This window comes from Uloborus diversus, chromosome 3, assembly GCF_026930045.1.
Source record: "Uloborus diversus isolate 005 chromosome 3, Udiv.v.3.1, whole genome shotgun sequence".
NCBI lineage: Eukaryota > Metazoa > Arthropoda > Arachnida > Araneae > Uloboridae > Uloborus > Uloborus diversus.
Genome location: NC_072733.1, coordinates 184,413,851 through 184,427,231, shown reverse-complemented (window position 1 = coordinate 184,427,231; position 13,381 = coordinate 184,413,851). Strand labels below are relative to the sequence as shown.

The 13,381-nt window shown below is 29.5% G+C and overlaps 1 protein-coding gene across 2 annotated transcripts in view; it reads left to right on the top strand.

The window, feature by feature from the left end:
• The window catches only part of LOC129218436 (sorting nexin lst-4-like), a 91,253-nt gene that overhangs the window by 62,815 nt on the left and 15,057 nt on the right, over window positions 1-13,381 (top strand). Inside the window, exons 13-15 of one of the 2 annotated variants that reach the window (XM_054852701.1) lie at window positions 4,450-4,527; window positions 4,609-4,685; window positions 10,288-10,377. In XM_054852701.1, the coding sequence (XP_054708676.1) occupies window positions 4,450-4,527; window positions 4,609-4,685; window positions 10,288-10,377 (245 nt within the window). Of the gene's footprint in view, window positions 1-4,449; window positions 4,686-10,287; window positions 10,378-13,381 lie in introns of both variants that reach the window. The other variant, XM_054852700.1, reaches the window with a different exon arrangement.

Below are 13,381 nucleotides of genomic sequence, written 5' to 3'. Positions count from 1 at the left end.
CTAATAATTTATGCAGGGGAGAGTGGTAATGAATGGGCCAATTTTTGGTTTTTAATTTTTGTAATTTTTAATACCCTTTTTTTAAGCTCAGAATTGGCTCTTTAGTTATTTTACTTATTTGGTTACATAAAAACGTCATAAAAGTCAGATTAGAAAATATCTGTAATGAATGATAATAGAAAATAAAAATATAGAAATTTGGCCCATTCATCCCCACCTATGGGGCTGAATGGGCCATTGAAGGTAATGAACAGGCCACTGAATGAATTCAATGAAAACACGTGGAATTAAAATTAAAAAAAAATCTCATGAATAAATAAAAATACAAGCAGAAATACTTATCAATTTCATTACTATTACTTTTAAATTTTATATATTTACTTAATAATTAAAACTATAATTGCTTTTGGTAAAATTCAATACTTACTATCATAGACCAAATGTTAATAATAAATAAGAATTATTGCCTAGATTTTCAAACAGACAAGTAATTTCCAAAAAAGTATTATTCAAATATACACCAACCTACAAAAGCAAACAATAGGACATTTTCAAAAAATTATATAAAATCTACAAAGCAAAAGGACACTATTCTACTGCAACCTATTTATTAAATACTGGATAGAATCACTCATATCAAATCCAAATGGTGAAATACTGGTAGGTGTGGTCAATAACAGGACAGCTCATCTTAATCATTTATAGAATTTCCCTTATGTTTCTAATAAATAGCTAATATTTCTTAGGGTTAAAATGTGCAAATTTTAGAAATTGCTGTAAACCTATTCTAACAAGACAGTAATCTAAATCTATGACAGCCAGTTATGTTTCATAGTGAAGAAAGAATCAGAAAAAAAGCAAGAGAAACCATATTTTGGTGGCCCATCCATAACCATGATATAGTGGCCCATTCAGCCCCATCTGTACTTCTGGAATATATTCAGGCATTTTTAATACATGAAATTCAAATAGCATCAAAATACATCTTAAAATTAGTCGGCAGATATGTAAAGACTTGCTAATGCACATATATGCAGTGAAATAGTAGATACTTTTTAGCTAGTATTTATTTTACTGAAAGGGGAAAAAATTACTTTTCAATCAGATTCTTGACTATCCTACTCTAAAGGAAAAATGGTTTCGCTCAAACAATGGAAAATTGGATGAATTTAGTAAAACTAATAGCTCCATCCATTAGTGGCATCTAAAAAAATTTTATGCAAATACTTTTTCAAATTTTGCTAGTGGCCCATTCATTACCACTCTCCCCTATATTATTTTGTTTTTTTCTTTCTTGTTTTTGAGGCATGAGAAGCCTAATATTGGCAAATAAATGAATAAACAAATTTTTGTTAAAAAGTATTCTGTAATTTCTTTTAAGAAACATTACAAATGAAATACACTGCATTTATACTGCCATGCTTCTACTTTCAGTTCGGATTCCTTTTCAATTGAAGATTAAGTGTACCGGCAGTGAGTCAAAGTGAATAATTATTGAAATATTTCTGAGTTAAATAATAAATTAATCAAATGGCATGAAATATATAAAATGCTACAAAAAAAAAAAAAAAAAAAGTTGATTGATAATATGAAAATGTAGCAACATATGATACATGGATAATAGGGTATTTCTTATTACTGCACAATGTGCAGTCATACCAATCAATGCAATAAAAAATTCTAATTTTTAATAAACTATAACTTGGGATTTTCACAATATCCTTTGTATTGTGTGCTAAAAAGAAAATATTTAAAAATATTACAAACTGAAAGCAGTTGCTAAATTAGCCCAACAGTGATGTTATGCATGACACCTAGCATTGAAAAAGCACTGTAATAAGCTGAAAGTACGTTTTCATTTTTCATTTGCCATTGTCAAGGAATGGCTCAAAATTTTCAATATGAAAGCTTTTGGTTGTGTGTCATCGGCGTTGGTATCCTTGTTGGTTTTATTTTCCTTTGTCACTTCTACAGGGTCGTTACAAAATAGTGTGTCAGATATTGAATCAGTCAATATCACACAAATAAAATAGAAAAAGGAAAATGCACCAATATGATTAACATTATACATGAAAGTTGATCTTAAAATAAATTTATTTGAACCAGCCGCCATCTTTATGGATTACTAAAGATAATCTCTCGGGCCACTGTCCTATTGCAGTATGCATCATTTTAAGAGGTAATTTTTACCATTCACTCAGTATAGAATCTTTGAGAGAGTCCAAACTTCTGTGCTTCTTAGCATTTACTTTAGAGTCTAAAATACCCCAAATGCAATAGTCCAAAAAATTTAAATATGGTGGAAAATGTGGCCAATTTTCTTGGAGTCATTCCTAAGTTGTTTTACATCAGTAGGACAGTGCATAATCTTTCTAAAATATCTAATTATTTTTGGGATACAATATGTCAGTATATGGTAATAAATGTGTAGCCAATGCTTCCTGTTTGTAATTTTCAGCATTGATTTTTTTTCCCCTTTTATCGATGAATTTCAGATTTTCCATTCTGCAACACTGCAACCCAAATCTTAACGGAATTCTTATTCTGAAAGGGTTTATCAGTTTGGAGATTTCAAACGGTATATACTCAATGCATTTTATAAGGAGAAAAACACCAAAATATATGTAAAATGTCATTTTAAAATCCAGGGAGAGGATCAACCCCCCCCCCCCCCGCCCCCCCGACCACCCAAATGACAGGCCCGTGGTTATCAGGAGACAACAAAAAGGCCATATCCAAAAATGCCATATAACCAAGGTCATTAAAAGTAATGATACAATTAACATGCAAATTTAATGGTCTGTTCACCAGCAAAAATATAAGTTAATTATTATATTAGGGTGATTTTCTTAATGAAAACAAAAGAAAATTAGCTTACACCAATTATTGTATTAAAATAAAAGCAGTAATTAATATATTTCTATTATTTGATAGTTTAATGCAGATAGAAAATTGTAGCTTAACCTACAAAGAATTTAGATGTAAGGAAACATACAAGTATTTTCTTTGATTGAAAAGAGAAGCACATACTTTTTTCTGAGAAATATACCTTTTTTTTTTGTAATGTCAAATGTAAAGCAACATTTTTTTTTTCTGATATACAGTGAAACTTTGGTAAGTCGAACTTCAATGAGCCGACATACCAAAGTGAATCTTTATTTCTGTTTAACTGAATGGTAATTAATGTTATTTATTTTCGATAAGCCAAATTTCGTTGAATTGAACTATTTAATAAGCTAAATTTTATTTCATGACCGTCGTTAGATTTTCCTTGCTAATAAGCTGAATTAATCCCCCCCCCCTCCAATAGTATGAACAAAAAGAAAGGCATCTGGACAAAGTGAATCTAGTTTATCTCTGACATAAATTTACAAATGGAGTAGAGTTTTTTTACAAAAGAAAATAAACAGTCAATCAAACAGATTTTATAGATTTTGTTGCAGTTAATGACTGAATTTGTCACAAAGTACCCATCTGATAAAGACTTTATCATGCATTATTAAAAATAGCGAAAACGTTTCTGTGCTGAAAAGAAGTAAAAACTTGAGCCTGTGGTAAAATTACCGTCTATGCAAGATATTAGAAGAGCAGCAGATATACTACATGTTTTCATAGAATTCCATCCAAATATTCCCGAATCCTTGTTTACAGATTTTTCTTTTTTATAAAGTATCTTCTTTTTTGGTCAGTAGAACTTATATTTCATCATAAAAATTTGACTTATTTTCCAACCTATAAACTCTTTGATTTTGTGTAGTAATTATATTGCATGTTAATTATGTCAAGTAGATGTACAATCTCCTTGATAAATTATTCTATATTTTTTTGCTCATGATATACATTTAATGAGTTTCACTGGTATTTGTTTTCAATGAGCCAAATTTTATTCAATTTTTTTTTTTTTGCTTTCCCTGCATTTTCGACTTACTTATTTCTTTCACTGATATTTCAGGAGACAAAAGAAAAACACGATATGATATATTTGAATAAGCAATACGACTAGGCATGATGTAACGAGGGCATACTCTATTAAAAATTAAAGAAGCAAGAAGTGAAAGCTATGAAAATGGTGGAGGCTTTTTGAGAACATTATTCAAGAAAATATTGATAAAATTTCATCTGAACTGGTCAGTGAAATATTGCTAAATTGGTCAATCAAGGGAAACTTGGTCTGCCAGGGAAATTTATCTTGCAATTGGAAGCTCTGTAGTTATAAATTTTTTGACTCTTCAACTTTTCAGTGTTTTACGACACTTAAAAAATAAAAATTGAAATGAAATGCTAGATTTACAAAAATAAAAAATTGCATTCCTTACTAATGAAGCTAATAAATTCCCCTGATGGTTTAATATTAACTGATTGGACATGTCTACTTTATTTACCCTTTATTGTACATAAATGACTTTTAATGTTCTGGTAATTCATCAATCTTTATTTTAAATGTTTCAGCTTATAAAAAAGAGTTACAAAAGCTAGCTTCTTCTTTTAAAGAGCTTGGTGACACTTTTGAAATGGAAACATCTCCTTGTAAGAATCGTATTTTTATTATTAATTGTGTGCAACTAATTTTATTAATTTTACAACTGTACTTTAATTGCATTTTTTTAGATTCTACAGATTTGACCAAAGCTATCAAAGTTACTGGAGATACATATGAAGATATAGCAACTTTATATGGGGACCAGGTACCATTAATTTTATTTTTCTTTTGTTCAACAATAATTAGTTTATCAAGTTGCTGGTGCTAACGAAAAACTATTTTTGTTTTATAAATTAGTATATTTGATCTCATAATAATTGGTTTAATGTTATGAATAGAAAAAATATGAAATCTTATGATTTTCCCTCTAAATTATGCATGTGTAATATTTGAAATATCCTGATTTTCTGTAATATTGTGTCCTGATTTATTATTGATTTTTTTTTTTCAAAACCTTTGGACCTGTATTTCGTTTTTATTCCTTTTACATTTCCAAAGAATAATATCATGGAATGAAATTATTCCCACAAATGTAATGTATGGGTTTATTTTGCTTTAAACATAGACATTGGCAGGGTTGCTATGCCACGGGGAAAATCTGAAAAACAGAGAATTAAAAGTTTATTGAAAAAACAGAATTTTGAAAATTTTCTTAAAAATCTGGAAAGTGCTGGGAATTTTAAGTTTATTTTCTTTTTACCTCCAAAAAATATAGCGATGCCATTTAAGACTTCTTCTACTTCGGGTTGACCAGGGTAATTGTGAATGTTATTGATGTTTTCAAGAAAAATCATTAATTTAAAAAAAGTATTAAAAAATATCACATTTTAGAATTTATATTCAAACTTATACATCAATCAAGATGTACCACACAAATTTTTAACGAATTCTTTGAAAAAATAAAAAAATTATGAGGCATTCACAATTACCTGGAACAGATGTGTAAATCACATGGTTTTTGGGGTAATTGTGAATGACATTTAGAATGTTTTATAACAGAATTATGGTAGGTGCTAATAAAGCTATGTTCAAGATTTTCACTTTTACCCTACTTTGAAAATGATGCCTTCATTTTTAGCGCTCACAATTCTTCTTGTATAACACCGTTCACAAATTTCTCAAATTCATTGAAAATAGCAATGAAAACTTAAATTGCAAACTCAGACTTTGTTTTTTGATATAAATATGAAAATAACAAGTTTTTTTTAAGATACCAAGTGTACAAGTCTAAAAAAATTATCACTTTGGTTTATTAATAACTCAAATAATGTGTTTAATTCATTAATGAGACTTGAAACATAGCCCTATTGTTCATTTACATCCACAAATCAATGAAAAATATAAGTTATTCTTTGATTCTTGTACGCTTCCACAAGAAGTGGTAGAACACCAACTGTGTCAAAAATAGGGACTGAAAATACATCGAGTTCTTTACGTAAACTCACTTTTTGTGTTATTTGCCCAACGAGTCTCTGTACTTCGCCATCCTCTTCATCGATGTTATTTATTTTGCAGACATACTTGTATTGCCTTGTAACACAATTACCCCCTTTTTAAATTCACTTTTACCCCAAATTTTCAAAATGAAGGTGTAATTGTGAATTCTTAATAAAATGCTAAGATTACAAAAAAACAGGCAAATTAAATATGTGAGCAAGTAGGCACTTCAAAAGAAGTAGTTTTATGAATTTATTACTATAAAAATGAAAGGCACATAAAACAAATTTCAGTTTATCCAGTGCGTTGTCGATCCGAGGTGGTAGAAAAAACTTTTCTTTTCAGCAATGAAATGTATCTACTAGGAGTTGAATGATTGTTTCCAAGATTTAATAGCACATAAAGAAGGAACTAAAAATTTTCCTATCATTCCTTGATTAGTCTCAGAACAGAATACAATGAATGTTATAATGATGGAGTCTTAAATGTTCCAATTTCGGAAGATTTTACTTAAGTTTATTTAAATATTAATATTTTATTAATTTTACATTGCATTTCACTGTTATGTGTATATTTTAGTTAAGTATATTTATGAGCTATCCAAAAGTGCACATTCATCTGTTTCTCTAGAAACAGAAGAATACGCAAGAAAAAGAAGGAGTCAAATGCATGTCAAGTAGCATAGCAAATTATGTTGTTGTAAAGAAAATATGAAACTTAAACTAGATTCTAGAAAAGTTGTAAAATTCAATGTCTAAATATCTCAACTACAAAAGAAACTAAAATTTTTGATTTTCCTTTAAATTTTTTTTGTTAAAATAAATATTAAAATGTTGATTACAAAATCAAAAATTATTTAATGCTTTATTTGACTTGAATCGGTTATTTTACTTCTATTACCGTATTATACATTTCTTTCTGTTTCTGTTTTTTTCCATTTCTGTTGTGAAACTATCAGGATATTAACATTCTTATGCAACTCTCAATGCTTGCTTGGTGTTTGTTATGTCGCATATCAATTCAGGGAATTTTTTCGTGGGAATTTAGTCTAAACACTGTTTGGGATGGGAATGAGGGCCAGATTACCCCTGTTTGTGCAAATTAATGTTTGCTAAAACTGGAAATCAGGAAGGGGGGTGGGATTGTATTTGTTTTCTAATTCTATGCATCAGTTGCCTTAAAAATTCTGTTTTATGCTTAGATCCTGCCATTATATACTTATGCTCTAAACCAGGGTTTCTCAACCTTTTTTAACTTGTGACTCCCTTTTGAGCATCATACTGCTCCGTTGCCCCAGCATGTATAATATAAAGGTTTCGTATGTATGTGTAATGTGTGTTGCTGATTCCTTTTTTTTTTTTTTTTTTTGAACTTGTTTTATTTACCATATGTAGGAAATAGACACTGGCATTTGTTTTTGTAAACACCAAACATGATTACCGAACAAAAGAGATTTGACAGCTTAAAAGACAAACTAATTGAGAATTTCAGCGAATTGCTTACTTGGTGTTAGATCACCATGATAAAGAATAGCATATATAATATTGTGAAGTAATCACCCTAATTCTGAAAGAACAATTTCACTGGAATGTTTAAACAATGTAATGTTATATAATGCGATTTGTAAAACATTCAATGTGAGGCTAAAAAATTAAGTAAAAAGAAAAGCATTAGATGATATCAAAATGAAGCCAAATAAGCTACTTTCAAAATTATAGGTGTTACATTTTGGCTTTTTCAAGATAATTAATGTTTTAAATGTAAATATTTTAATTAGAATATTTATTTCCAATGTGTACACATACAAGTGTAGGAAAAATAAAATGCAGATTTGTATTGCAAAAAATTCTATCAGTATATAAATCTTAAAAACTGAAGAACGTGAAGTAATATTTAAAGGTCAGGTTTTTTATAAAATGAAGTACATTGGCTGTAGAAGAAAATTGTATTGAAATTGAAATTTTTAATTTTATAAAAAGTAAAATATCTCTTTAATTGGCAAACAAAACAAGTAATGAAATTGAATTAGGGGAAAGATTTATAATTTTATAAACATTTTCATTTAGAATGAAACTGCTTGCAGCATTTTTATTTTGCTTTGAAATGATGCTTCGATAAATTTTCAGAATCAATCCTTTTAACCAATCAATGAACTTCATCAATATTAACTGTTTAAAGATTCCCCCCCCCCCCAGTTTTAACCTATTGAACAGAAAACTACAAAGTATGTTCAGAATCTGTGTAATGTCTTTGATTTTTTGGTACACATATTTTATTACAGGTGTTATTGGTTTATAAGTTAAAATATTTTAACTTCCCCTTCATATATTATCATTACAAAACATACACTATTCATCTGTTGAAAGTAGCCTTGAAAATGTAGATTAAAAAAATAACAATAATATAAGTTTTATATTCAAAGCCTTTCCTTTTTTTTTCTTTCTTTTTTTTTTTTTTTTTTTTTTTTTTTTTTGTCAAGATGTGGTTTTACACAAAACTCAAAAAATGTCCCCCAGAGTATTGTCTGAAGTTTCACTGTACAAAAATGAACAAATTTTGCTTAGATCAAACTGCAAAGCATGTGAATGAGCCTCTTCCAGCTTCATGAGCCTTTAATTTCAGGAGAACCTTAAATTGAGTATTAGGAGAAATACATTCATAGGAATGTTTTTCATGTCTCAAAATCCTACTTTCAAACTTTTTAAACATTTTGTAACTTATATTCTATTAATTATTTTTTAAATTTATTTCTTCACTAATTTTTATTTTCAGAGATATATTTTTGATGGTGTTCTCTTCTTTCATGCTCTTATTTTATCTTTTTTCTTTTCTAAAAAGCTCTTTAGGGAAAATTGGTTTAAAAATGCAATGTACACCACATGATTTCAAAAATAAAAAGTTATATTTTTGTAAAATTCAAAATAAATTATTCAGAGAGATATTTCAAAAACACAACTCAGTAATATGGTGACATGAAAAAAGACAAATTTTAATTGAACTTTTTCTAAAGCAAGCAGTTTTAACAAAGTCACTTCTGTAAATTTTTCTTCTCTGAAGAACAAGTCATGTAAGCTCTTATAAGTAAAGTTTTAATGTCTTCCTTTAAGGACCCATTATAAGTTCCTTCTTGCAGATAAATGTTTTTTTGCAATTCCAAATTGCATGTATTATTATTTCAAAATAACTTTAAAGAATTGTTTGAGAAAAAAAAAAAAGACATGCGCATTTGGTACTTTGTGTTATGATTTTGTTTAAATACATATATATATATATTTTTTTTTCATTTATATATGCATTATAGATTAAGTCAAAATTAGGTGAAATTTTTTGTCTTCTTCTAAAACAGTTTACCAGTTTAAAAACGTTAATCTCCCCCCCCTCCTTCCTTTGCAAGACTCTCCTATTTTTAAAATATATACTGTGGCCCCTTTGGTTTTTACCATGGCCCCTTTAAGAAACCCTGTTCTAAACTCCTAAACCCAAAGTATGGTGGCATCTGAAATGTTAAAGCTCTGCACATGCCTACAGCTCCAAACTTGTATTTTTTGCTTTAACTTAACAAATGCTTAAATTTTCCTGCTCTGAAATAGCTTTATTTTGCTTCAACCTGCACTCATTTTCCCCGCTTTTTAAAGTATTATTGGTCATTTTTGCTATAGCCTAGGCAAAATAGGTGATTTTATTTTGCTTCTACCTGCAGTCAAATGGTGATTTTCCTGCTCCGAAGCAGTGACTTAAAAGCTAAAAAACGGCTTTCATTGTATTCATTCCTATGAATCCCAGCCTGAAGGTATCCTAAAAGCATTCAGAAAGATAAAAGCCAGCTTTTCTTCAATTATTATTCAAAGAGCAAAAATAATAGTAAAGAAAAATAAATACACAGCACTTTACATTGAGGATATACTAAAATAATTTTTGCAGTTATACCATTACACCTCCCAATGAAATGATTTTCTAAAAAATTTTTAGATAAACTCACACATTTTGTTTGGTTAAAATTTTTACTTTGTGAATGAAGTTATGTTAAGTACATTCAAATCTCGATAAATCGAAGCTTATAACTTGAATATTTCTTTATCTGGAATTTTTCATCATTTCCCAAACTCTTGATACTGTTGTGAAAACTTCTCATAACTTGAATTACCAATAACTCCAACGGTTTTGCCAGCCCCTTGGGACTTCAAGTTACCAAGAGTTGACTGTAAATTCACAAAAGTGTATAATTTTTTACATCTGTAAAGTTTTATGTATTGTTTACATTTTGAAACATTGAATTTGAATCCAAAAAACAAGCATGCTACATGTTTCATTTTTGTTATTTTTACTCTGTTTTTTTCATTACATTTTCTTTTTCTTCTATTTGAATGTAGCCACGAAATGACTTAGAGCCATTCGGGGACGTTTTACATGAATACAAAGGCATTTTAGCATCATGGCCTGAAATCATTCAAATACAGAAGGTAAAAATTGGCAAAGTTTATTTAACTGAATGCTGATATTATGTTATTAAAAAAAATCATACATATGCTAATTTATCTTTTATGCGTCGTACATCATTTTTATTCTTTAAATTTTTTAGATATTTGTTTTTATTTTTGTCACATAATTTGAAAATTTACCCATCAGTATCTTGTTGAATATCAAAAAGAAATAGTAGCATAGTTTTGTTTCATAATTTTAATTTTAAAAGCAAACTCAAAATTTTGTTCAAACATGGCAAAATCCATGATTTCACTTCAACTTTTGATACAAATAGGTACTAAAAGTGATAATATTTTAAGGAAGATATTCAGTGAAAAAAAAAATCAATGTCACCATAAATGTTATTGTATACGAAACAAGAACGAAGGGAAAACTCTAAACTAAAGCAAAAATTTTGTACTATGCTATTAATAATATACACAGTGAAATTCTGTTATAATGGATACAATGCAACAAAATATCTGTTTTATCAAAATAAATGTTCAGTCTTAATTTAATTTCTATTATATTGCTTGAATTCCATTGCAACAAAATTTCCGATGCAACGAACAAAATTTAGTCCCTTGAAGTTTGTTACAACCACGTTATACACTGAGTAGATAAATTATGACCACCTCCTCTATTCAGGTATGAGTCATCTTATGCTCTGAATACTGAATGAATATAATACTGTTGGTTGACGTGGATTGGATGAGATATTGCTAGGGGATACATGAAATTAGAGATCATATACAAGAAATTGCACTTTCAATTAAGATTTAAATCTTCTGGGTCCAGCTGCTTGGCGACCCTTTCTATCTCATCTCACAGATTTTCAATTAGATTGAGATCTGGTGCGTGTGCAAGTCAACTAAGTAAGGTAATGTCTGTCATGTTTTTCAAGTCATTTGCAAACCTTGCCAGCTTTGTACAATTTATTGTACTGCTGGATGTATCTATCTTTGACAAGGTATACCATGAACGTGAAAGGCTATATTTGATCTGCAGTAACTTTTAAATATCCTTGGACATTCAGATTTTGTTTCACACGAATTAAAGTACCCATAGAATGCCATGGAAACATGTGCTAAATCATGATATATCCTCTATATGCTTAAAGAACTTTGGTAATGCTGTAGGGATCAATGTTTTCATGCTGTTTTTTTTTTTATATTCCCAACTTGTCACTTGCATGGTGCTGTAAAAAATGTGATTCATCAGATCAGATGGCCCTTATTAATCATCTTCTGTCCAATCGGTGCACTCTTTGTCAAATTGAGGATGTCTGTTTTTACTCAAGGTAGATAGTTTAGCCTTTCGAACAGGTCATCAGTTGCTATAGCTTAAAGGATGTTATGTGCAGCAGACATATCATTCACAGAGTTTCATAGTTGTTTGGTAATTCAATTTCCCCACAATTTGAAGTACTGTTGCTGTGTTTTTGGACTGAACAACTGTAGCAAGTCTCCTTTCAGGCAAAGAATTCGTTCCAATTAGGCCAGTTATGACCACAAACCTAACATTGAAACCTGGTTTCTTGCTTAGTAGCTCCCTATTTGTAAACTTTAATAACTGTTATTATCAAAAGTGTTGCCATTTTGCTGATACTGAATTGGACACTTCAAGAGACTGAAGTTTTCCCCGGTTCAAAGACCATTAAAAGGCATTCCCTCTATATTGCTATTTTGCCTTACATTGACAAAAACTGGGAGTTATAGCCAATCTACATATAAGTGTCAAGTGGTCATAATAATTTGGCTAATTATTTAATATATGTATAAATAAATATAGATATCTATATATAAACATACAAATATGCACAGAGTCCAATGAAAGTTAAAACTGCAACAAATTAAAACTGAAGCAGAAAAAAAACTCTTTTTCTTGAACTATTTTAAAGACATATTTCTACTAAAACCTCAAATGTTAAAAAATACGTAAATAAAACTTCAAAGGAAACCTCCCCATTCAGTTTTTTGAAGGATATAAATGCATGCAACTGTAAAAATGTGTGTAAAACACCATTCTGTTTTCTTGTAAATTTGCCAACTTTCTGATTTTAATTGTCCTCTAAACTAAATTCTTCAATTCTGAATTAAATTTCAAACTATTGACTTATTTAATTCTTTTACCCTAGTTTACTCATATGATGATGTTAAAGATGCATTAAAAAAAAAAAACAATGTAGAAAATGTTGATGTTTGAAAAATCTAAATTTTTACAAGTGTTACTATTTTTTTGCTTGTAAAATATCACTTTACTTGGAGTTTTGAAGATGACAGAGATAACGATAACTTGTAGAATAAAAATTAAAAAATTATATTGATGCTGATTTTTTTTCTCTCATTCTAAAAGAGAGCTAGTTGTCTGTCGCCATTGATGTTTCGATCTCTGTATTAAATACATACGTAAATACTATGAGTATTTCAAAAGTAAGGTCTGTTTCACCGTAATTGTTGAAATTTCGCTCGGGGGAAAAAACATGCATGTGGGCCGATTCCTGGCATGCTTTGCGCCTCTAACACCTCCATTATTGGCACAATGATTGTGAAGAAAGGCGAGTGATTCAGTTTTTGTCAGCAAGAAATGTTTCAATGGTAAAATGTGGCCTTTTGACCTCTCAAGTGTTATTATTTCTGAAAATGACAGTCCCCATACTGCGATGAAACCCAAACTCTGATTTAGTCTTTTGAATGGGAATAGATGGACAACCCATTGTGCAGTTTGGATTTGGTGCCGAGCAATTTCCACTTGTTCTGCTACCTAAAGGAGTTTCCCAGCGGCAAGCATTTTGTCACAGACAAATAAATGAAAGAAGCTGTTAAAGACTCGTCATCCTCACTGGCAGCCCATTTTTTTGACTGAAGCATTCGAAAGCTTTTTGAATGATGTAATAAATGTTTCAGTTTGTCTTGAAACTACGTAGAAAACCAGAAAAAGATGTAAGGAATGTAACCTTAACGGTTATTTTGAAACATTTTTTGGCAGTATTTAAAAAAAAGA